The sequence below is a fragment of the Oncorhynchus keta genome, chromosome 7, assembly GCF_023373465.1.
Source record: "Oncorhynchus keta strain PuntledgeMale-10-30-2019 chromosome 7, Oket_V2, whole genome shotgun sequence".
NCBI lineage: Eukaryota > Metazoa > Chordata > Actinopteri > Salmoniformes > Salmonidae > Oncorhynchus > Oncorhynchus keta.
Window position 1 is genome coordinate 41,718,398 of NC_068427.1, and position 26,266 is coordinate 41,744,663.

The following is a 26,266-nucleotide window of genomic DNA, read 5'->3' on the forward strand; positions in this document are numbered from 1 at the left end:
TCAGCTAAACCCTGTGACCACTGGTGCAGCACACAGCCCAAACGGTAATCATTAGTGTTTTATACAGGCCCTGTGTGGTAGGAATAGCGATCTCTAATAGCAAGATCCTCAACACAACCTGTCATGGAGAGCCGCTTTAAAAATCATATTTAATTTTTTTTTTAAACAGCCAGAAGGCGTGACATTCATTAGTGAAAATGGAAGGGCAGGAATTTGACTTGACCTCTGATAGTGTGGGTGCACTACCCAGGGGTCGGGCAAGGATGCCCCCCCCATAGTGAAGAAGCAACTCCCCTTCCCAATAAAGACATCATTCCAAACCTGGGGTGCGGGGGCTGATAAAAGGATATTTATTTTTGAACAAAGAGCTGTCCCATTGCTTTCATATCAATAGATTTTTACCAGTCGGCCTTGGTAGAGGATGGAGGATATCCATGGTCATCTATTGACTGAGGTTAATTAACTTCATTACTGTTGGATTCCCCCATGTGTAGTTGGATTCCTCCCTGATCTAGCGCTGATTCACTCCGTTAACTAATATATACTGTTCCTCTATTGTTTGAGATGGTACTTTCTCCGCTTGTGATGTTTGCAATCTCTGCCTAATGTCTGACTAAACCCAATGCCCTCTACCTCTTCTCTACTTCTCTTCTCTACCTCTGCTTCTCTCATCTACCTCTTCTCTACTTCTCTTCTCTACCTCTGCTTCTCATCTACCTCTTCTTCTCTTCTACTGTTTTTCCTCACCCTTCCTCAGCCGGTCCGGCCCCTCCAGCCCTCTGCTCAGCCTGTCCACTACTCGTCTGTCTCTTACCCATCTCAGCTCCTCTCCGTCTCCCCTGACCAACTATACACTGTGGTACTTTACTCTTCTTCTCTTCGCTCTTCCCCCCAGTCTTTTTGTCATTCTATGCCATCTTCCCTCTTCAGGCTAGGTTAAAACAAAAAGCTGTGGATGAAACTTTTGTAAATGAGTAGTGAACTTATGCTACTGAAAGAATACACACAGGGATGGAATTTAGAAAAGTTCCTGAATCCACGTGGGTTATAGAAATATGATTGAGGTCCACACTCCAGTCCAGTTGGTAGCGGTAATGCACCTTAGTTGGTTGCCAACTGCCATGTAAAGTCCACAGAAAACGATGAGAGATTAACCAAAGAAAACAAACCAAACAAAAAAACAGCTAGATTTCCTCTTATCTGTGGATTAATTGTCGGAGTAGAGTCAATAAAAAAGGGTCCAAAGTACCAGCAACAAAAGAGGACCATATGCATTTCAGGTAAAATAATAATCCAATGTTTTATTTTCCAGGACAAATTAGCATCCGCAAGCTAGTTAAATGTCCATGAATGTTTAATGTGTGTTTCGACCTGTCCATAAATTAATATAGTTAGTTGGTTTGATACATTTTTTGCATCTGGTGGTGATGGACAAAATCTCACGTGGACCGACGCACGGCGGCGTTTTGTCAGCATGCTAATTTGACTGCATTAATATGCCAATTAATGATTAATTGAATCAGTTTAACTTTCATGTTCGTTTGCTACCCCACTCCCTCCATTGACGCAAATCATGTGTTCTATTGACCTCTTTCCTGAGGTCCCTCTACGAATAAACATCCCTTAATGACTGACTACATTAATTTTACCGTCTAATCTGAATATGATATTCTATAAATAGCCATGCTTAAAGTTCCTAACCACTCAACCATCTGCTGCCTAGTAAATCACACCACACTTAAGCAAGTCAGAATGACTCCAGTTTAATGTTTTAGGGCCTTCAGGTTTATTCTTTGCATGGGTGGCTGTATCCAGTTGTATTGCTGTAGGCTAGTACAGTAGTTCAAAATTCAGTGACTACACTAGGAGCCAGCAGTATAAAAGTATTTGGGGTTTCAGAAAAGTGCAATATAAAAGTACTATGTATTATTTATTACATACAAGGTCCTGTAGTAGTTCAACTAGAGCCACGAACAAACTGTTAATAATAAATATATAATCTATGCATGTAACACGTTTCTGTGTGTTCCATCCCACAGCAAGAGAACCTGGGAGCCCAGTTCAGCCACATGAGTCTGTCCCGGCAGGCCTCCGGGAGGGCCCCTCCTCCGTGGTGCTCCAGGCCCCCCCGCAGCAGCAGGGCTTCATGGTGCCCCCCCCAGGCCAGCCTGTCCCTGCCCCCCAGGCCTACAACACCCCCGCCCCTCCGCCTGTCAACCAGCCACTCATGCAGCAACAAGGTTACATGCAGCAGGTAGGTTACTGTACATCTGACCCTTACCTGGCTTATTCCTATTAGGTTATACAATGTACTCTGTTTTATTAGTACTATCATACGTTATTTCCATCTGACTGTCTTGATCAATGCTTGGCCGGTCTCTTTATTCCTTCGTCTACATGATTGAAATGTTTCATCATTAGTATCTGAGTGATACATGTACAGTACATTTGTTCATAGGTACTTTCTCTCTACTTAAAATAACATTTATATTGGACTTGTTAACTAAGCCACTGCAGCTGAGGGACTGTAGTCTAGGTTCAGAGAGCTGCATATCAGTAGTGGTGTTAATGGTATCTCATTTTGGACTGCTTCATCTCTGCCGACAGATGCCAGCGTGTTACTGTGGGCCAGGCCAGTACCCCCTGTCTAACCAGGGGTACAGGCCTGTGGGCACAGTGCAGTATAGTGCCCTGCAGAGCCAGCCAATGCCCCCGCCCACACAACAGACAGGTAAATATCTAACACAGGCTGAACCAGTAACTCAACCATTCATCTCAGCTGCCTAGTTCCTCTATTAAAAACAGGTGTCACATCAGGTGTGTTTTTTTTTTGTCTTCTCTCTGGCGTAATATCTGGAATACCATCAGTGGAGTGGTTTGCTTGACATTTATTTACATGGGGGGTTAAATCCATGTCTTTCTCCCTGTGTGGTATGTTTTTTACATGTTCTATCTTACTACGGGGTGGGCATGGTTGTTACCGCTCTCTTCACACTCTTTATTTTCTATTGCGCTAAGCACTTTGTTGTCTCTGGTTATCTGCTCTTATGGCAGGTACACAATAGGCTCATCTCAATAAACTGTGGCAGGGAAAGTAGACGGTGCCCCTGGGGCAGAGGAGCAGTGCGAAAAGCTGACTGCTGTGTTAGAACGCTTTTTCTCTGCAGGGTTGGCCATTGTGTTGCCCTTGGCCTTTTAGCCCACACAATAACCATTTCCAATCAAATACACCGTTAGCATTGTCTCCCTCGTCTCCACTGCGTATCGCTGAAGAATCATTCATGGGCCTGTCTAGAGAAACAGATGCTCCGCTGCACCATTTGAAATACAAAAGTCAATCGGATCTCTTAAAGGGAATGGGGAATTTTGTTTTAATTACCTGGCAGCCTTTATTTATACATGCATCAGTCATGCAGATTGGCAGTGGAGAACAGGATGGGGATTTCAAATGGGGAAATGATCTAGAGTTCCAGCAGCAAAATGTCAGGACCCACAGGCGTATAAACATTGTTACATTCTAAGTCAGGTGTTTTAGAGGGGTTTCTTACCTGGATATCAGCCCTCCAGGTGTGGGTAAGAACCAAAGGGCCTATTCTGGATACGGGTGGAAGTTGACCGTCCACAGAAGAACCAAAGGTCCTGGATACGGGGCCGGGGCGCTGTCTGAGAGGCCTATAATTCTCACAGTGAACCGGTCTCTTTTCCAGCCCCTCACTTTCACCTCTTCAGACAAAACTGTTAGCCAACAACCCTCCACAGCTAAGCACTCAATCACACTGCTGTAAAAGTCAGCCATTTTAAAGCCTTCTGTCTACTGGGTGTACTTGAGGAATTAACCATCCATCCATCAACCAACTATCTGACTTGACTGAGACATTTCATTTATCTCTCCATGAATATTTGTGAAGGCCTGGTATTTTTTGTTTTTATGCTTGATGTTCCTGCCAAAAGAGTCTTCATTTTGCTTTTTACTTCAACATCAGACGTTTGTGCTCCACTTGCACAATTATACAAAACATTCACATATTCTGACAACATTTTGAATGAGGTATTATACTGATTATTGTTAGCTATAAATGTCTTGTGCAAAAGTCTCAACTGCAATTCATATCATTCTGAAGATAGATTTAATTATAGATTCATAATGTGTGCAATTATCGTAATCATAAAATATCAGTAGAATTCTCTGCTATCAAATGTCAAACTTTTATGTTTTCTGTAGAAATGTACTGTACTTCTCCAGATATGGTCAAATAAAGCCTAAGGAAACAATGTTTTTTTTTTTAAAAGGAGGATGAGAAATGTGGTAGATCTGAATTGAAGGACACCATTACACACTGAACTCCTTTCCCCAGGCGGCTGAGAAAGCCTAGTCCTATTCCCTTATTCTTGTAAAAATAGATGAAGCTTTTGAATGTGAGAAAGGCAGCAGAAGCCCCAGTATATCTGGTGTAATAAGGAGAAGGGTGGCATGCCTGTTTCATCTTATCTCCTAAAGCTGCCTGACAGTCAGTGGCTCCTTTTAACCAGGCAGGCAAGACAGTCTGCCAGCAGCAATTCAAGCCTTTTGAGTTCTGAGGTCCAGAGTCTCCTTCCTCTCCTCTTTTTTCTCTCTTCCATCCTCTGCCCAGTCAGCTGAAGCACAGAATGTTTAACATTATATTCGCTTCATGCTCGGTTTGTAAGTGGAGGTGAGAGTATGGTACTAAAAATAGCAACCAGCCTCTCTTGTTGCCTGCCTCCTCTCACCGGGAGCATCCATTCCTTGTGTCCCACTTCTCTTCTCATCTGGGCTAAATTGATTGCTGTCGCTCTGGCCAAAAGCCAGGAGAAATTGAACATTTCCCAGACAGCCCTCTCCTCCCTTAACTCCCTCCCTTCTTGTGTTTACCTCCTGCTGTTTTCTCCCCTCCACCACCCCCCTTCTACTCAGGGCGCCTGCTTAAGAGGGGCTTTCAATAACATTCTCCACTATAAGCACTCTCTGGTAACCTTGATGCTGATGTATTTTACCCAGCGAAAGAAAAAGCTTTTTAAATTTAATTTTCCTAACACCTTCTATGAAAAGTTTTTTGCAATTTTTCTTATCTCGTCTCCCATAATCTTACCAGTGGAGGAGAAATCCTAGTGAAACGACTTTGGCGCTGAAAGGTTGTTTATTTACTGAGCCATTTTAATGTTGACTACCCTGAATCATTGATCGCTTCCAATGGAATAAGCACACAGCCTGTTCTGTGGCAAAGTGTTTCGTTTTTGTTGTAGAATAAATAAATATTATAATATTCTTACAAAGCATACAAACAACATGCAGACACAAACATCCACAACACCACCCCTGCCCACACCCACCTGTTAATACCCGCACAACACCACCCCTGCCCACACCCACCTGTTCACACCACCCCTGCCCACACCCACCTGTTCACACCACCCCTGCCCACACCCACCTGTTCACACCACCCCTGCCCACACCCACCTGTTCACACCACCCCTGCCCACACCCACCATTTGACCTTTCCATTGTGTTAACGATGGAGGATTGGTTGATTTCCAGTTAAGTATGTTTTTGTCAAGATTGACGAGAAAGGATCGTCCAATCCATCGGGTATCTCACTGCACCCTCACATGTCATGAAATATGCAAACAGATTGATTAATAGTAAATTTACTTTATAATACTTCTGCCAACTTTCTAGCTCCGCCCCTAACTTTTGGACTTTATAGCCTTCCAAGAAGAAGGCTATAGAGTCATTGTTAATTTTACACCTAACACTTGACTCTGCCGTTGTGCTGTCGAAATTTGTGAATTTTGTCTCTTGTGTAATAAATTCTATACATTAGTTTATGCTTGATTGTGTACATTTTCACTAACTAATTGCATTAGTTATGTTCCAACATTCCCTTCATCGTGTGCCTATATCAGTTATTTTTAAGTCTTAGTTCCGCTAGTTAATCTATCCAACTGAGATTGCCCGTTGGATAGATTGCCCGTTGGATAGATTGCCCGTTGGATAGATTGCCCGTTGGATAGATTGCCCGTTGGATAGATTGCCCGTTGGATAGATTGCCCGTTGGATAGATTGCCCGTTGGATAGATTGCCCGTTGGATGGATTGCCCGTTGGATAGATTGCCCGTTGGATAGATTGCCCGTTGGATAGATTGCCCGTTGGATAGATTGCCCGTTGGATAGTTTGCCCGTTGGATAGATTGCCCGTTGGATAGATTGCCCGTTGGATAGATTGCCCGTTGGATAGATTGCCCGTTGGATAGATTGCCCGTTGGATAGATTGCCCGTTGGATAGATTGCCCGTTGGATAGATTGCCCGTTGGATAGATTGCCCGTTGGATAGATTGCCCGTTGGATAGATTGCCCGTTGGATAGATTGCCCGTTGGATAGGCTCTCTTCAAGGGTTTGTATATCTTACCCATCATTGAACATCCTTATCTGACTCAACTAGGATTACCTCAAGATTACTCTGATATCCAAAATAACATAAATTTAAATTTCTTGATATGGAACTTTTAAGTTGAATGTATTTGAAAATATCTACGTTGGTCGGTCAAATTGCTTTTGAATTCTGTCATGGAAATACATTTATTAATAAATAAATGTCATAAATAAATGTAATTTACGGTTTCTATACCTTTTTTAGTTTTCCCTGTGGACCAATTTATCAGGGAATTCTGAACGTTTTTAATTTCCATACAAGTGCTGAATTCTAAGAATCAAGACATTTGAATCCTCTTTTTGATTAAATCAACTTCATCTCTCTCGCTCCCATCTCACTTTATCTTGCTCTCTGTTTCTCCCTCTCTCGCTCCCCCTCGCTCACTCATTTCTCTCTCGCTCCCCCTCCCTCCCTCTCTATTTCTCCAGGTTACCAAACTGTGATGCTCAATCATCCACAGAGCTATCAGAGTATGATAGTAGTGCCACAGAGTCAAAACCCAGTCAGTGGCCAGCAGAACCCGGTCAGTGGCCAGCAGAACCCGGTCAGTGGCCAGCATAGCAATATGGGACATCAGATGCAAGGCATGATGGTCCAGTATCCCTCTATGTCATCTTATCAGGTGGGTACTCAGCATTTCAACATCTAATAACTCAATGTCACTTTATAATGTAAAAACACAATTAACAATGATGAACATTAAGAAATGTAAAGCATATTTATTTAAACCTTTGTTTAGCCAAGTAGCGTAGTCATTAAGAACCATTCTATTTTCCATAAAGTCTTGTGTAACCGTGAATATTTTTGGGCATCCCATGTCATCCATCTGAACTATGGGTCTGTCTTGGCAGGTATCCATGCAGCCCCAAGGCTCCCAGGTTGTACCACAGCAAACGTATCAGCAGCCTATCGTCATCCACAACCAGTCCAACCAGAGGCCCATGCCTGGCTCTGGTGTCCAGGTTTACTACAGTGTTATCACACCCAATCAACAGAGGTAGGACATCACCACACAGTTTTAACATAAAAATACCTATACTTAGTGTAGACCCATTCCACTTAATGTAGACCCATTAATAATACCAATACATTGTTGAGTACATATAAATGCATTCCCAGTTGAACAGAACACCATGTGGTAGGACATCACACATTTTTAATGTGGACATACTCCGATTATAGACCAATAACCTTACTACAGAACATTAATACTGTATCTTTCCCAGTTTTACAGTAAGCAGTTTTTTTTAGGTTGAACAGATAACTAGCCCTTCTCTTTGATGCTTCACACTGAGCTGTGGAACACCCCCACCCCCCTCCTGGGTCCTCTTCTTTAATAGGCCATGTTCAACATGATTTATAAGGCTAGATATCTACTGAGTCTTAATATAACAGCGCTGGTCCAGTGTGGTGAGCTGCTCTCTACACCATCCTTCATGCCAGCCCTCTGGTCCGCTGTGCAGACGCACATTATTCTTCAGGGTGCCGAGTGGCACGGAGAGCCGAATGTCTGCTGCGGCAGCTGCCTGCCTCTGCTTTGGGATGACGCGTAACCCTACCTGCCTTTTTGCTTGTATTGTTATAAAATCAAAATGGAGGAGAGTGAAAGAGGAGCCTGGAAAGAAGTGGCACCCAGTGGCACTCCACAAACGCAATTCCGTAACGGAGACGCAGTGATTTATGCTGTTTTCCCTTGTTTTGATTTGTTAGAAAATGAGCCTGTAGAGATTTCTAGCTGATTCCCAGCTTTTACCAGTTTCAGATTGAGGATATTTATGGTTGTTCTAATGCAATACAGGGTTATTGATCTCCTGTGTACACAGTGTTCCACTTCAGTAATTTAGCACATTTTAAAACCGATGTGCCAAATTCTGATTACATGAATGAATCTGTGCCAGAGCTTGGCCTCTCTGCTACTCGGCTTTAGTGCGTGTGGTGTTTCTCTCACTGCAGCTCCTCTGTAGAGTTCCTGCCTCCTTCCGGATCAGAGCAGATGCTGTTCCCTCGGCCGTCCTCCCCCTGCAGCTCCCAGCAGCCCCTCCATCAGACACATCAGTGCTCAGGTACACACAGAAACACACACACAGACCGACACACTGCAGTGTGCAGGTATACAGCAGAGAGCCAGTCTGAGCTGCATTATAACCAGGTCTCAACTAGGAAGTAAAAATCACAATTTATAAATAAAGTAGTCTGGCAACCAGCTGGTTATCAGTAGCTGGCTACAAGAATGCTTTGTCACTTTACGTTGGATCCCTGAAAGAGCATATTTTCTCTTTTCAACTGTATAAGTGTGAAATATAAAATGTTGCTCCTAATGAGTTAGTTCTTGAAATGAGCTGCTGTACGGGTTGTGTCTGGAACAAAACCCACAGACGTTAGCTTCGCTGTACCACCTTTTTTTTCTTAAAAAAAAACAAAAAACTTTCTCCTACCTCTTAGTTCTTTAACACGCTGTCCAATCCAACCGTCACAATGTAGACAGCCCAATCCCCTCTGTTCTGAACAATGGCGTGGAAGAGCCCTAAGAACATTTTAATTAGAGCCCAACTAAACAAAGGCGTCATCAGGAGAAATGACTTGCAACCGAATTCTCCGGCAAATCAAAATGGATTGAATCGATTCTAAAGGGTCCTCTTGGGGAGGGGGCGCAGACAGGCAGCATTCTCATCTCCCGATCTCCCAGGTAAAGCTATAACAATACAACGTGGCAACAACAGAATAAATGTGATGTAGACGCCGTAACGTCTTTCTCCTGACCCCCCCCCCCCATCTCATCCACCTCCTATTCAGTTAGCTTTGAGGCTTTAAGGTGCTAATTGAAATTACACTCCAAGTCTTAACGATGTAGTTATTGAACAGATATGGACTGGTAATTAAGAAGTAATTCCTCTGCTTTGTTCCCAGTTATGGTCATCTTATTAAAAAAGTCCCTTAATGGGCAATCTAATTCTAATTTGAAACGTTTTAGGAGGCCTTAATGTGATTTTCCTCTGTGGCGAAGCTCCTTTGATCAGTATAGCCACCGTCGGTCTCCCCGTGTCTCGGTCGGTCTCTCAATTTACAATTACATTTCAACTTAAGGGCTGTATTGGCATGGGAATCATATGATAACAAGTGAAGTAGATAATAAGCAAAAGTTAAACAAAAAATGAACAGTAAACATTACACTCACAGAAGTTCTTTGTCTCTCTGTTGCGCTCGCTCTGTCTTGCTCTCTGTCATCTTTTATTTTCTCCTTAAATAACTCATTAGAGGAAAGGGTAATCTTATTTCTAATCCTGAAATTAGATCTCTCTCTTGCTCTCTCTCTCTTAAGACCTGAGATGGTTGAAATGTTTTCATTTCATGTCAGGATTACCACGTAAAAAATACATTCCCTTCATTTTAAACCTCTTGTGGCCAATGTAAATCTTTTTTTTTTACACTTTTTTTTTTCAATGTGGAAATGTGTTTTGGTTATTATGCTGTTCTATGGGTCCTTTCTGTGTGACCCCCTTTTTATTCACAAAGAAATCGAAATAGACTGCTGCGTATTACACCAAGACAGTGCTAGTGATGGATTAAATCCAAGGTTGGTAGTACTATAGAGTCCAGGTTCTCTTTTGTTTGTGGACCTCCCTTTTTATTGTCACAATAAAATAGATGGAAAACAAAATATAAATGGAGGTTTTCATCCTTGAGATAGGGTGGGAATTATGTGGCTGTCAGGATAAGAGTGTGATAGATGCTCGTTACTTTTATCCCCCATCAGAAATAATTACAGACAGGCTAAGGGCAGTCAGAAGTCTTCCTCAGCAGAAATAATTAGAAAGGCTAAGGGCAGTCAGAAGTCTTCCTCAGCAGAAATAATTAGACAGGCTAAGGGCAGTCAGAAGTCTTCCTCAGCAGAAATAATTAGAAAGGCTAAGGGCAGTCAGAAGTCTTCCTCAGCAGAAATAATTAGACAGGCTAAGGGCAGTCAGAAGTCTTCCTCAGCAGAAATAATTAGACAGGCTAAGGGCAGTCAGAAGTCTTCCTCAGCAGAAATAATTAGACAGGCTAAGGGCAGTCAGAAGTCTTCCTCAGCAGAAATAATTAGACCGGCTAAGGGCAGTCAGAAGTCTTCTTTTAATAAGGTCAAGTGCAGGTCCAGAAAGTTCTCGAACCCTTTGTTGGGCAAACTCATTTAATTGGATGTTTGACGGCAAAACATTTGAGATGAAGCAATTAAAAGTATTAATGATCTGAGCGGTCTTGGAAAGAAGGTCCCAACTAGAATAAAATGCATGTCAACAAACATTGTTCAAACATAGAGTTAAATTTCTAATAACATATTACATATCAAGTAAGTGGAGGTTAACATCACATGTAATTAGATGACAAAGGATTTTAACGGCAAGTCAGTGTATATGATTTCGTTTTCATACACAATACACTAATGAAATACAAAACAGTCAAACTGACATACTTATCCTATTAAACGTGATTCATATATTTCTAAAAGGCAAATGTCTCACACACACACACACACAAAATAAACGTACTGTGATTCTTAAGTGGAACAGGTTCTAGCATCTGAAATGTAAGACTAAATCTTTACACATCTTTCATTGCCCCCGAAGAGATGCATATAAACTCTCATTGAATTTGATGTAATATTGTAACGTCTGTCCTTGTTGCCTCTGTGCCCCTCCTCCAGGTGGTGGAATGGTGATGATGCAGCTGATGTTGTCCCCTGGCCAGCAGCCGAGGCCTCACACGCCCTCGCAGTGGAAACACAGCAAGTACTACAGTCTGGATCACACCAGAGGACAGAAGTCCACAGAGCTCTCAGTCATAGACACCTCACAGGTGAGAGTCCCTTGCTCCGCTCCCCCATACAGCCTAAAGAGAACATGCAGATTTGAAGAAAAAATGTTTTGCAAGTATTTCTTCAGTATCACACTCTTGGTGTAAATATAGTAATGGGGTTTGGTGTTGTGGTCTGTAATGTTGTAAGAGAGTAGCCTCGAATACTTTTGATTTTGAACCAGTGGTTTTCCTGGTGTCGGGTGTGTTCACCCAATAACCCTCCCCTGTCCTCCATCTAACCCTGTCCTCTATCTGTCCATACAGAGCAGTCCCCAGCTGGGCAGTCCCTCTACCTCCCCCGCCCAGTCGCCAACCCCCTCCCACCTGACCAATGTGAAGAGCATCCGTCCTGGCCTCACCCCCGTACCCATGATGCCACAGTTCTCCAGACCCTTCGTGCCAGGGCAAGGTGGGGGAGACACCCAGTGTTCCTTTACCCAGTCCTGGGGGAACTTTAACCAGCCATTTCACATACTTAATCTATTCCAATTATATGGGAATATGATATTCCAATGGCTTGCGGATTAGTTGAATTAGGTGTGCTAATACTACATTCAAACAAATATGTGGAATGCTGAGGGTCCCTGAGGCTACTCAGCTTCTCCAGCTTTATGGCAAATGGTAACCCTAAAGAAATGTAGCCCAATTTAGTGTGTCATCATTTGTGTTTCCCAGGAGATGCTCGGTACCCGTTGCTAGGGCAACCCCTCCAGTACAACCCTCAGAGCCGTCCTCCTCTCCTCCAATTTCCCCCCATGGCCCCCAACCATCAGGTGAGTCTACACAAGACAGAGGAGGAAATATCTGTGTGGATATCTTCGTACCATTTTAGAAATGCTTAGCGACATCTTCTCTTTAGTACTGTGCAAATAAAACAAAAGATCAAAGTCAAACAATGGTCCCCGCTTCTTCTTTTGTTCCTCATTTTCTCTTCCAATGTAATCAATATCAAGCATTTGGGATACCTTGAGATAGAGTCCACATAAAGTGCAACAGCAGACTACAAGCTGGTCAACTGAATGTTCTCTCGTCCTCCTTTCCGCTCCCAGGTACCTATAGGGATACGGCACAGCGGTGGAGGAGGCAGAGGGAGGAAGCAGCCGAGGAAAGCTCTGTCTACAGATCTCAGTGTAGGTCAACCAGGTAATGGTAGAGAACACCTCCGTCTGTTAAGTGGACAGAGATGTGGACCTCTAATCAATAAATATCTTACTCTTAGATATATCTTAAATACAACATTTATCCATGATATTGATATTTGATCTAAAAAATATATGTATGTAATTTCCACATGCTTCGTAAACAACAGTGAAACACTTACTTATGGACCCTTCCTAATAATTCAGAAATAAAAAATGTAGAAACAATTATAACACGATGAATAAATCCACAATGACTAACGATAACTTGGCTATGGGGTACTGGTACCAAGTCTGTGCAGGGGTACGAGGTATTTGAGATGGCTATGTGCATATAGATAGGGGTAAAGTGACAAGGCAACAGGATAGATAATAGACAGTAACAGCAGTATACTGTAGGTAGGGGTAAAAGTGACTAGACAACAGGATGTATAATGGACAGTATCAGCATGTGATGAGTCAAAAGAATTTGTGCAAAGAGGTTAAATGCAGATAGTCCGGGTAGTTATTTAGTAGTCTTATGACAAAGGAAGCATCGGGTTAGTCTGTACTGCTTTAACTAATGAGGTCATAGGCTAAAGGCTGTCTCCAAGTTGGGTCTGACAGTTCTCTCTCTCCTCTCTCGGAGGCAGTGAGTGGGCGGGTCCTGGAGGTGACTGAGCTGCCGGAGGGGATCAGCCGGACCGAGGCGGACTCTCTGCTAGGTGAGCTCTCCAGAGTCAGGGCCGTGGTCTGATGGCTCAGAGAGCACCACTACCATCACAGCTGCGTTGTCTGGCAGTCAATGGCTAACGGTGACCACCACCACGCCAAACCCCCAGGGTCAAACCCCTGTTAACCCAGCCTCCACCTAATCCCTCCTGGTCACGTTCCCCTCCAGGTACGCTGTGCAGGATGCCCTCCTGAACCACAACGGCCCCTGATCCTCCATCAGACTTACCACGAGCAGGTGCCATGGTCGAGGTTACGGCCACAGACACTCCCCGATAGGGCCAGCTCCCAGTAGAGGGCGTTAAGGACCCCTGGCTCGCCTTTTAAACCCTGACCCCTCACCAGCACCGCCAGTCACTTCCTGTTGCCATCACTCCCCCCAGCCCCTCCTTTCCCCCCTCCCTCTTCACTCACTACGTTGGCTTGATGTAAAGGGTTGTTTTTCCACTTGATTTGTAGAGACTTGGTTGGGGGGAAATGTGTTGTACTTCGTAATGTTCTTACTAGCGGTTTGACGAAAAAGAACAAAATGTAACTGAACTGACGTGAACGAATATCCAAAAACCACGATTATTGAAGTTCCAAATATTAATAACCTGTCTGCTCTGTTTTGAGAACAGGCCGGAACACATCAAAAGCCTGTATTTTTGTTTTATTTTATTTGTTCATTTGTTTTATAGTTGTTGAAATCTTGAGTAAGGCCCAAAGCTCAGCTCTCATTATTACTCACCCAGCCCAGTTGCAGTGTCTGGCCTGGTTCAGTTTAACTCAACCAAAGCTTCCCCACATCCCCAGGGTAGCTGACTATCGGCCAGCCTGCCACCAGCCACTTGCCCCATATTGTGGCCGGTACATGATGAAGTTGCCCTCGGCTACACAATGGGTCTCTAGTTGTGCCTTTCTCTCCAAAGTCTACTGCTTTATTCTCCAAGAAACGCAAAATGAATTCACCCCCCGTCAGAGTCTATTGTTAAATGAAAAGACCTGCACCTTGTAAATAATTTATATAGTAGCTAAATAATTCAATCAGTTCTCTATTACACAGTGAACGTTCTGTATGTGTGTTGTTCACAGGCAGGCACAGATGAGAGCAACGGGAAAAAAGGCTAGTTTGAAACCCCTGGTTTTTAACTTCATTTAAAATGACACTCCTCCACCGCAACGGCATATTTTAGCAATCATCTGCTTGGATGGCCTCTCTCTCGCTCTCTCTCTCTCTCTCTCGCTCTCTCTCTCTCCACCACACTGTCCTCCCTCCTCTTCTACAAAGCCTACAGTGTCAAATCTTTCATTAGGTCTTTTTAAATGATGTACTTACTGGGTCACTGGAAGAAACAACAGTTTGCACATTTATACAACTGAATATATAAAAATGATCTATTTTTCCTTTAATTTCTCTCAAAGATAAAAAAAAAAAAAACAAATGTGTGGATTCTGAAAGGCTGTTCAATGCTGGTGCAAGTCATTTTTTATTTCATTTGGAAACCAATAAATGTTTACACCAAAATATGTGTGATTTTTCAGATCACATGAAGTCCTTTGAAAGCCGGAGTACCCACCCATTTCAATCTGTCCAGAATATCCAAACGGCTTTGGGTGTTGTCTTTCATGATGTTTAAACTGATGATTTAAAAACACTAGGTATAGTCCTACCTCAGATGTCAGTGTAAGCATAGAGAGTGGTTTGTTTTGCTATGGGTGGAAGGTGGGCATGTGGGTTTTATACTTGGTCTTATCTAATTTGGTCTTTGGTTGGTGCTGTTCATCTCAATCCAGGTTTTATAGGGTCATTTGTCTGCTACATTAACCTCCCACCAACCTCATCTCTTCCAATGCCTCACAGTTCCCTCCTCCACTGTCATAGTTGCCAGAAACAGTTTAGAATGGATGGCTTCTGCTGTGTTCAATACAACTGGGGAAATAAGAAACATTTGGACTGAGGAGAAAAAAAAAATTGAACGGTCATCCAACTCAGAAACTTGGGTCTCTTTCTGGAGCTCGAACTTTCCAGTTGTCTTGAACACACCATTCATCGTTCTGTCTTATCTGTCATGTGAAGTCTGTTTCGTCGTGGCATTAAGGTTCTCCATTCTGATTCTGAGATTATTAACCGATAATTAAAACAACATCTAGAGTACTTAGCTCTGTGTTGCAGCCAAGGTTGGTGAAATGGCATTTTTTATAATTGAGGAAATTTTCTCAGCAATAAATGACCCTGTTATGATTATCGTTTACACTGTTTTCCCCCCTCTTCTTGTATACCCTCCCTCCCCAATGATTCCTGTCTAGCACACGGGGGTGGTATTCTGCATATTTATGCATTGTCAGGTTTAAAGCAGCAAATGTAATATTTTTCATTCATCTTGCTCTATAATTTATAGACACCGAAGACCATGGAGGGTTGATGGTAAGTACTAAACCAATTGAGAAAAAAAAAAAAGAAAGTTGTACTCACTATCACCCCCAGTATAATCCTAGACGTGCATAAATCATTGAACGGAAGTTGCCACACAAGGGAGACCCATACAGAAAAGTTAGTTATGGCAATGTGCCTTAAATGTTTTTATACCCCCATTTTGTGTTGCAGCCTGAATTCAAAATTGATTAACTGTTTTTTAATGACAACTGAAAATGTTTTTAGACATTTTTGTGAATTTATTGAAAATTAAATACAGAAATATCTCATTACATACAGTACCAGTCAAAAGTTCGGACACCACGCCATTCAAGGATTTTCTTTATTTTGTACTATTTTCTACATTGTAGTTTAATAGTAAAGACATCAACACTATGAAATAACACACATGGGAACATGTAGTCACCAAAAAAGTGTTAAATAAATCAAAATATATTTTGAGTCTTCAAAGTAGCAACCCTTTGCTTTGACAGTTGTGCACATTCTTGGCATTCTCTCAACCGGCTTCATGAGGTAGTCACCTGGAATGCATTTCAATTAACAGGTGTGCTTGGTTAAGTTAATTTGTGGAATTTCTTCCTTAATGCGTTTGAGCCAAGCCGTTCTGTTGTGACCAGGTAGGGGTGGTAATACAGAATATAGCCCTATTTGGTAAAAGACCAAGTCCATATTATATCAAGAACGGCTCAAAAAAGCAAATGGTAAGGACCGTCCATCATTACTATAAGACATGGTCAGTCAATACGGAACATTTCAAGAATTTTGAAAGGTTCTTCATGTGCACTTGCAAAGACCAAGCGCTATGATGAAACTGGCTTTCATGAGGACCGCCACAGGAAGGAAGACCCAGAGTTACCTTTTCTGCAGAGGATAAGTCCATTAGCGTAACCAGCCTCAGAAATTGCAGCCCAAATAAATGCTTCACGGAGTTCCAAGTAACAGACATATCTCAACATCAACTGTTCAGAGGAGACTGCGTGAATCATGCCTTCATGGTCAAATTGCTGCAAAGAAACCACTCCTAAAGGACACCGATAAGAAGACGCTTGGGCCAAGGAACACAAGCAATGGCTGTTTGGCCCTGTCTGGGGGTATCGTCGGACAGGGCCATAGTGTCTCCCGACCCCTCCTGTCTCAGCCTCCAGTATTTATGCAGCGATAGTTTGTTTGTCGGGGCTAGGGTCAGTCTGTTAAATCTGGAGTATTTCTCCTGTCTTATCCGATGTCCTGTGTGAATTTAAGTATGCTCTCTCTAATTCTCTCAGAGGATCTGAGCCCTAGGACCATGCCTCAGGACTACTTGGCCTGATGACTACCTTGCTGTCCCCAGTCCACCTGGTCGTGCTGCTGCTCCAGTTTCGACTTCTGCGTGTGGCTATGGAAAATTAGCATATCTTGTTGGACAAATCTAGGTAGTGACTCCTGGCTAAAGTAAAATGTATTCCATTGGTGCCTAATGAACATGACCCAAGTCAAGCATCATGATTCCCCTATTCATAAGGCAATGCCTATAGATCAAATAGATTAGGATCAGTTTCACTCTCCGGGATCAGAGTTCACCCTCTCCATTCACAATGGCATGCTGAGAATAGTGTCAACATCTTTAGTTCAAAACAATCAATCCCTAATACATGAATTGCTTCACTCATATAGTTATTAACATACTAAACTAAAATCAATCCTTCAGTTTTAAAAATCATTCCGTTTCCAAATCATAATTAAAAACCCAATTAATTATCCAACCAAAATTTAGAATGACATTGCTCAGTGATTCAAATTGGTCCTATTACTCAAAGTCAAAATCCCTCAATTTAACACACATCAACATTGGCAGATGTTATTTTTAACATCCAGTATAATTATCCCGTAATTCTACTATTAACTTTTGTTATCACGATTATAATACTGATCAGTATCTCAATGCATTCTTAATTTAAATTCCTATAATTCTATGTAGTGTGTAGACCTCTACAATCAACCCCCAGGCACTTATTCTTCTAGCATCCCTATCGTCTTCTTCAGATAGCTTTGCAGTTCAAAGTGGATGGCCCATGATAATGTCCCAATTTCAATGTCTCACCTGAGCCGCCGTCACCTTTACCACAATGTCTTGTCCATTCGTCAATCAGTATACCAGCAACATAAGAGAAGTTTAGAACAGATTTCTCTCCAAGCTCACTCCGTGTGGAGTGAGAAAAGACATGAAAGAAAAGCAGTTGATAGCTTAGATCGGATGCTGTACACTGGTTGCTGGCTCCGACTCATTTCTCTCGGTAGAAGTGGTGCGGACAAGGCCATATTGATCACCTTTGTCGCTCTTCTTCAGACAGTTAGAGGGGGGTTTGAGGTACACACACTGTTCGGTCCAATAACTCTTCCATGCATTAAGATACCATCTGATGTTACTCTTCATGATAACCTCGAGAGGACAGATCAGAACAACAGTTTAGTTCAGTTCATTAACTATATGATAAATTATTACTGTTAACAATTATTCTTAATACAAATGTCTAAACATATATCAAAGAGAATAACAACACATTCTATTGAAACTATTCTTTCAAATTGGCTTATACGTCCCATCACACAGTCAGCTTCATCGCAGAGCCACAGGATCAGGAAGTTAGACCTATAACCCATCTGGAACAGAACAGAACAAACAATACACTCCTTCACACATCACTCCATACACTCCTACACATCACTCAAGGTGTGTAAACTTCAATCCAAAACCTCGCTATTTGTGTTGAATAAATTAGTCTTTCAATTGTAATTAAGAAAGCTGTTAAGGTATAGGGGGCAGCATTTTCACTTTTGGATAAATAGCAAGCCCAATTTCAACTTCCTGCTACTCATGCCAAGAATATAAGATATGCATATTATTAGTAGATTTGGATAGAAAACACTCTGAAGTTTCTAAAACCGTTTGAATCATGTCTGTGAGTATAACAGAACTTATGTAGCAGGAAAAACCCAGAGGACTAACCGTTCAGAATGTTTTTTTGTTTTAGGTCTCTGTCTGTTCAGTGAGTTCTCGTTGGCAAACGATATTTCTTAGGAATTTTTTTTCAGCTCCTACCGCATCCACTGGATGTCACTAGTCTTTGGAATTTGGTTGAGGTTAGTCCTTTGTGCAATGAAGAAGTACGGCCATCTAGGAACTGTGTAACACTGTTGAGAGTTGCGCAAGACTTAAAGTAGCTTGGTTTGTTGTCTTCCTGTATTGAACACAGATAGACCCATCTTAAATTTGATCAATTATTAATGTTTAAAAATACCTAAAGTTTTATTACAAAAGTAGTTTGAAATGTTCTGGCAAAGTTTACAGGCAACTTTTGAGATATTTTGTAGTGACGTTGCGCAATTTGGAAGCTGTTTTTTTTCTGGATCAAACGCGCCAAATAAATGGACATTTTGGATATATATGGACGGAATTAATCAAACAAAAGGACCAATTGTGATGTTTATGGGACATATTGGAGTGCCAACAAAAGAAGCTCGTCAAAGGTAAGGCATGTTTTAGATTTTATTTCTGCGTTTTGTGTAGCGCCTGCAGGGTGGAAATATGCTACCCTCTGTTTACTGTTGTGCCATCATCAGATAATAGCTTCTTATGCTTTTGCCGAAAAGCCTTTTAGAAATCTGACATGTTGGCTAGATTCACAACGAGTGTAGCTTTAATTTAGTATGTTACATGTGTGATTTTATGAAAGTTAGATTTTTATATCATTTTCTTTGAATTTGCCACACTGCATTTTCCCTGGCTTTTGGCCAAGTGGGACGCAAGTGTTCCCTATACCATAAGGAGTTCATAAACATTCAGTTTATATCTTAAGCAAACACTCGCGGCCGTATCTGTCCAAGCAAAACATACCAATAGTTGAATTACAATCAGAAACACAGATTTTAGTCAATACCATAGACCCAATGTTATTGAAATGACGAAGAAACCCCGTAAATAACACAATTTACAATTGGTCTGTAGTCGTAAAATCAGGCACATAATAACGACACAATTACCCCCAAAAATTGCCCTAATTAAAGGTCCAAGCGTTTATCTGGCGAGATTATCATATGCGCCAAATGGATAGAATAGTCAGACAGTGCTTTTTAATAAAAGTAGTAAAAGTACTTTTATTAAGTGAAGTTAAGTAAAAGTAGTAGTACCCGGACAGAGAGAATCCAATAAGCGTTTTATAGTTACATCGTTAGGGTAAGTTAACCAAAAGCAACCTAATAATGTGTTCTATTTACCCCTCTTAGTTTTGCCCACTGTTCTGAGTTGGTGGTACACATGTAGCCTATAACCAGTTTTAGAGAAATGTAATCATTGAATATTGTAAGAGCTTTTGTTGTCTGCCTATATGCCCCCTTTATTTATCCTATGGTTCTGACTTGGTGTACAGGGAGAACACTAAGAACGGCCCATGTTCTGAATTCTGTCGCTGTACTTTTCAAAGTGCTAATCGAATAGTTATATTGACTATGTCCGTCCTTGCTCGCTCATTGTCTTACTTGAAATTACGGATTGCCTCTTATCCGCTTGTCGTATCCCCATGCCATATTTTGTACATCTCAATTTTCATTAGAAACCACATTTGTTTAAGCAAGTCAGCCATATCAGCTATGTATTCTTTTAAAGGCAGTAAATGAGGCTAAATGAACTGTTTCGCTGCCAGACAAGGCTCTGTTGATAGCCAGGTGTAGCAGTGGTAAGATGTTGGGACAGCTTTATGTAGGCCCTAACAGTTTGTGGGCACCGTTTGTCACCGTTATAGTGCAATTAATGTATTGTTTAGTGTTGTATAGTGGCTTTGCAAGCATGCACCCCACTTTAAACATTTTTTTTTTATGTTTAATTTTTTCACCAAGATTTATGGGCTCCTGAGTGGCGTAGTGGTCTAAGGCACTGCATCTCAGTGCAAGAGGTGTCACTACAGACCCTGGTTCCATTCCAGGCTGTATCACAACCGGCCGTGTTTGGGAGTCCCATAGGGCGGTGCACAATTGGCCCAGCGTCGTCCGGGTTTGGCTGGGGTAGGCCGTCATTGTAAATAAACATTTGTTCTTACCTGTTCTTACCTGACTTAAGTAAAGGTTCAATAAAAATGTACATGTTAAAATCGCCACTGTACCATAGCCATTGTCCCATATAATTAGAATGGGTAGAATGGACAGCAATACAACACTTGTTATCCTTAGAGTTGCACATTTTGGGGAATATTCAGAGGTGGAAACTTTCTGTGGGAATTAACAGGAATATATGCAAATTAATATTAATACCAAGGTTTTTTGTATTGGATATATTTACCATATCATATGGAGACTAATATTTGACCTTATCATAAGTAGACATAATTGCAAATGATTAAATCCTTCCAATATACATTTTTAAAAACTATATAGTTACGATATAGTTATGATTTCTCGGAACAACAAAAGAAAGGGAATATTGAATGATCCCCATCGCATCTCCCAAAAATGTTTTCAACATACATGATTGTCTAGAAACTACAGCTTTGGTTGTCTTCTCCCTGGATCCCCTCAATGTCCACCTCTTGAACATCAGACTCTGAGGCCTCATCTTCACTGTCACTTTCCAACCTTGTTGAGGATGGTTCGTTGTCAGGCTCAAAAAGCCTCAAATTTGCCCGGATGGCCACCATTTTTTCAACTCTTGTATTGGTCAGCCTGTTGCATGCTTTGGTGTGTGTGTGTTCCCAAACAAGGACCACTTGCGCTCTGAGGCAGCTGATGTTGGTGGGATTTGGAGGTTTGGAGGATGGTGGAGGCAACAGGGGAAAGAGACTCAGATCCATAAAGTCCCTTCCACCAGGTGGCTGATGAGATATGTTGGCACAACTGCCGTATTGTATCTCCATCCCAAAGCCCTTGCTTGGAAGTGTACTTCCACAGACAGCCAAGAACCTTGCCCTCATCCAGGCCAAGGTGGCAAGAGGCCTTGTTCACCTCTGCACCAGACAGGATGCTCTTGCCAGCATACTTGGGGTCCAACATGTATGAGCTTCAGGCAGAAGTCTTCACGCTTTTTGATGTATTTCAGAACTGTAGTTTCCTCTGCTTGGGGCAACAGTGAAGTGGGCAGGGCAGTACGGATTTCTTCTCTTACATCTGCAAGCAGTTTGAACATCAGACAGGATGGCATTGTCTCCCTCAATCCGTGCAATGGCTACTGCTATAGGTTTCAGGAGTTTCAGGCTGCTTATCACTCTCAAAATACATAATCCAGGAGGTTCCTCTTGATGGGGCTGGCCATATCGGCAGACTGTGATATGGCCATTTCTTGGAGAGACTCGTTCCCCTCCAGGAGACTGTCAAACGTGATGACAACACCACCCCAACGGGTGTTGTTGGGCAGCTTCAATATGGTGCTCTTATTCTTCTCACTTTGCTTGGTGAGGTAGATTGCTGCTATAACTTGATAACGCTTCACCCACCTAACCATTTTCTTGTAGAGTGTATCCATTGTTTTCAGTGCTATGTCCCTGAGGAGCAGATTCAATGCATGAGCAGCACAGACAATGGGTGGATGTGAGGGTAGAACTCCTCCCCTTTAGACCAAGCAGCCTTCATGTTCGCAGAATTGTCTGTCACCAGTGCAAATACTTTCTGTGGTCCATGGTCATTGATGGCTGCCTTCAGCTAATCTGCAATGTAGAGACCGGTGTGTCTGTTGTCCCTTGTGTCTGTGCTCTTGTAGAATACTGGTTGAGGGGTGGAGATTTGGTTAATTATTCCTGGCCCATGAACATTCGATCCCACCCATCAGAGGTGATTGCAATACAGTCTGCTTTGTCTATGATTTGCTTGACCTTCACTTGAACCCTGTTGAACTCTGCAATCAGCAAATGAGTAGATAAAGCATGTCTGGTTGGAGGAGTGTCTGCTGGGCGGAGAACATTCAGAAATCTCTTCCAATACACATTCCCTGTGAGCATCAGAGGTGAACCAGTTGCATAAACAGCTCGAGCAAAACATTCATCAGCATTTCTCTGACTACGTTCCTCCAGGAGGACCATGAGCTGTTGCTATCGATAAGGTCTCTGATTCATAATTTTCACCTCGAATAGAAGTAGAGGGACTTGTGTCAGAGGTTGCTTGTTGTGAACGCTGAGGGAACTTTATGCACTTGGCCAGATGATTCTGCATCTTTGTTGCATTCTTCACATATGATTTAGCACAGTATTTACAAATGTATACACCTTGTCCTTCTACAATAGCTGCAGTGAAATGTATCCACTCATCAGATAGTGCTCATGGTATTTTCCTGTAAAGATTAGGAAAAAATGAGTTAAAAAAACAAATACCATGTACAGAAAAATAGTTAAGCAGTTAGATTAAACAACTCCTTTGTAAGATAAATGTTTTAAAATGAAACATGAATGGAAACAGGTGAATTAACACTCCTCAGTTTGCAGGCTCAAGCCAGCTAAAACCCACATGGTAGCAAAAACTAACTAGCAGAAATTGTTAAGTAAAAAATTATTTAAACACACTTTGCTGTAAGCTACTATTTACTAGTTAACAAAAAATAATGTATGTCATATGAAAAATATTCACCCCACCCAGTATTGTAATCAAAACGTACCAGAAAGCATGTAGTCCTTGGCTCAGACAGTGTAGTAGTGTGGGATCAATAGCATCTCATTAGTGTGCAAGATCTTGAGAGATCAGCTGTACATGTGATGGAAGAATGCACTGTGCATGTGATGGAAGAATGCACTGTGCATGTGATGGAAGAATGCACTGTGCATGTGATGGAAGAATGCACTGTGCATGTGATGGAAGAATGCACTGTGAATGCAGAGGGTTGCAATTCCATTGAACTGGGGATAGTTTAATCAAAATATGCCACAAGACCTAGAATTGCCTTGTATATCCCACAAAAAAAAGATTCATTGTTATAAGCTAACTTTTTTTAATGAATTTAAGCAAAATTCCCCAAATTCCGGGGCTTAACTTCCCATGGAAAATATCTGGAAAAATGCTGTAAATTTATCGGAAAGTTTCTGACCCTTTGCAACCCTAGCTATCCTCATACAGTATGTGCATTCTGAGAGGGAGACTCCCAAAAAAATTACCCAATGTGATTGTCTTCTTTTCGATTCTAATTCTACGCTCAATACAACCTCTGTACATACTGTACATACCTCTCAGGTTGCTTTTCTGCAACATGTCAACATCTGAAGCACCCAACAGCGCTCTTGCCATCACAGTGGAACTTCTTGCCTGGTTGCATGGCCACCCTCCAGACGTTCTTTGGGATTGTAACGTTCGAGCCTGGGTGAATTTCGATCTACAAAACATGAATAATTCAGTCAGATGCTGTAAAAGACTAGGAAGTACTGTAAGTAACATAATATACCCTCTGTATTTGAAATAGTCATACTTGTAAATACATTGACTTGATTTAAACAATGTACCTTCTCAGTATGTATCATAACCTCATGTACTATGTTTCTATACAAATGTATACACATATATAACAGAACCTGTCTTAACCTTTAAATAGCTAAATGAACCATAAACCAGTACAGCCATCTCAATACTGAGCCAGCTAACAGTAGCCGCTAAGCTAATAGCAACACTATAGGTTTGACAGGCTAGCGGTAGGACAGGTAGAGTATAGTTTTTCAAAACAAAGTACAACTCTGTAATATATAACAATTGAGCGGGAAGATGTCAGAACCTATGCCATGTAAACGAAGTAGAAAATAAACTACAATATTACCTCAGAGGAGCTATAAATAAATATTAGTCGGCTCCATTTTGTCTTGTGTTATTCTATGGCCTAGCCTAGCTTGGCCGCAAACCCAGTCATCTCCGTCAAGATCGGTAGCAGTTTTCACTCTGTTCATTTCAACATTTTAAACATTACAATTTCAACATAAAAGGTAAGTATCACTCAAACATTTAGGTGGCTAACTGATTTTTGTACTCTAACGTCCTTGGGTAGGTGGAAGAAGTCTGGAAGGCATCTAGGAATCTTTGTGTTGTCCTAAAATGTATAGAGCGGCTTTTGATAACCCTTGGTTGGAGTCTGAGCAGATTATTTGTTGCGATTGGAAACGTAATAAAATGGTGGTCCGATAGTCCAGGATTATGAGGAAAAATATTTATATCCACAATATTTGGCTGTGGCAATGCGTAGGTCCGGAGACCTGTTGGACAAACCCCTCTGAGTCGTGGATGGCTCCGAAAGCCTTTTGGAGTGGGTCTGTGGATTTTTCCATGTGAGTATTGAAGTCACCAAAAACATTTATCTGTCATGACTACAAGGTCCGATAGAAATTTCATGACTAGAAGCTCAAAAGATGAAAACACAGTAATTTTGAGGGGGTAAATACAACATTTCTGTCGTAAATGTTAGCAACAACTCTGCCTTTGCAGGATGCGCTGGGGGGCAAGGTCACTAGAGTAACCACGAGGAGAGGCCTCATTTAACACACGTTTGTCAGGCCAATCTCATCAAGTTTATGATCAGTGATTAGTTCATTGACCATAACTGCCTGGAAGTGAGGGATCTAACATTAACTTGTCCTATTTTGAGATGTGAGATATTTTCCCAATCTGTCAATAATGACAGGAATGGAGGAGGTCTTTATTCCAGTGAGATTGCTAACGCTAACACCGCCATGTTTAGTTTTTCCTGACCTAGATTGAGGCACAGACACGTCTCAATGGGGATAGCTGAGCTGACCACACTGACTGCTAGTGGCAGCCTAAATTAAGCTGGCAGGCTGGCTTCACAGCCTGCTGCCTGGCCTGCACCCTATCTCATTGTGGAGCTAGAGGAGATAGACAGGGTTCTATGTTGATAGATAAAATGACAGAACCCCTCCAGTTTGGATGGAGTCCGCCACTCCTCAGCAGGCCAGGCTTGGTCCTTTGTGTGTGGAGTCCCAGAAAGCGGGTCAGTTATCTTCAAATTCTATCTTTTGGGAGGGCCAGAAAACAGTTTTCAACCAGCAATTGAGTTGTGAGACTGCTGTAGAGCTATCACTCCCACTAACTGGGAGTGGGCCAGAGACAATTATTTGATGCCAACACATCTTTCTAGCTAAATTACACACTGAAGGTATGTTGCTCTTGGTGACCTCTGACTGTTTCATCCTCACATCGTTGGTGCTATACCATCTACACTCGCCAATTTTAGTCTCAGCCAGCACCATCTTCAGATTAGCCTTTGTCAGTAGCTCTGTCTCCTTGTAAACAATGTATGACCGCTGGATAATTCATTTTAAATCTAATAACCCGGGTAATGGAGTCGCGAATTACTAGGGTTTCCAATTTGTCAGAGCTAATGATGGGAGGCTTTGACGGCTTAGACCCCGTAATGGGTGGAGGAGAAGACCAGAGAAGGCTTGGGCTCTGACTGTGACTCGTTTCTTAGTGGGGAGAACCGGTTAAACGTTTCTATCGGCTCAATGAGAGACACCAGTTGAGGATGCTGAACGCATTTTTTTCCCAGAAACTAGGAGAACATCTGCGGCAACTGTGCAGGGGGATTAACACTACTACCTGTATTTACTGGTGGAACAGACGCTGTATAATCTTTTCCTACACTTAAATTGCCCTTGCCTAAAGATTTGGTTATCCTCACCATAAGGTGATAGATCTCCTGTATTCTAATTATTAATTTGAGAATAATTATATCCTTAATCATAAAATAATGAAATCCTCTTATCAATTAAAA

General features: G+C 41.9%; 1 protein-coding gene across 1 annotated transcript in view; it reads left to right on the top strand.

Annotated features, from left to right (window-relative positions):
- LOC118386381 (R3H domain-containing protein 1-like) overlaps positions 1 to 26,266 on the top strand; it is an 85,735-nt gene that overhangs the window by 44,856 nt on the left and 14,613 nt on the right. The window contains 12 exon segments of the mRNA XM_052522932.1: positions 758 to 859; positions 2,040 to 2,233; positions 2,236 to 2,254; positions 2,608 to 2,731; positions 6,879 to 7,072; positions 7,302 to 7,447; positions 8,404 to 8,513; positions 11,132 to 11,283; positions 11,548 to 11,692; positions 11,959 to 12,056; positions 12,333 to 12,426; positions 13,055 to 13,126. Of these exon segments, the coding sequence (XP_052378892.1) occupies positions 758 to 859; positions 2,040 to 2,233; positions 2,236 to 2,254; positions 2,608 to 2,731; positions 6,879 to 7,072; positions 7,302 to 7,447; positions 8,404 to 8,513; positions 11,132 to 11,283; positions 11,548 to 11,692; positions 11,959 to 12,056; positions 12,333 to 12,426; positions 13,055 to 13,126 (1,450 nt within the window).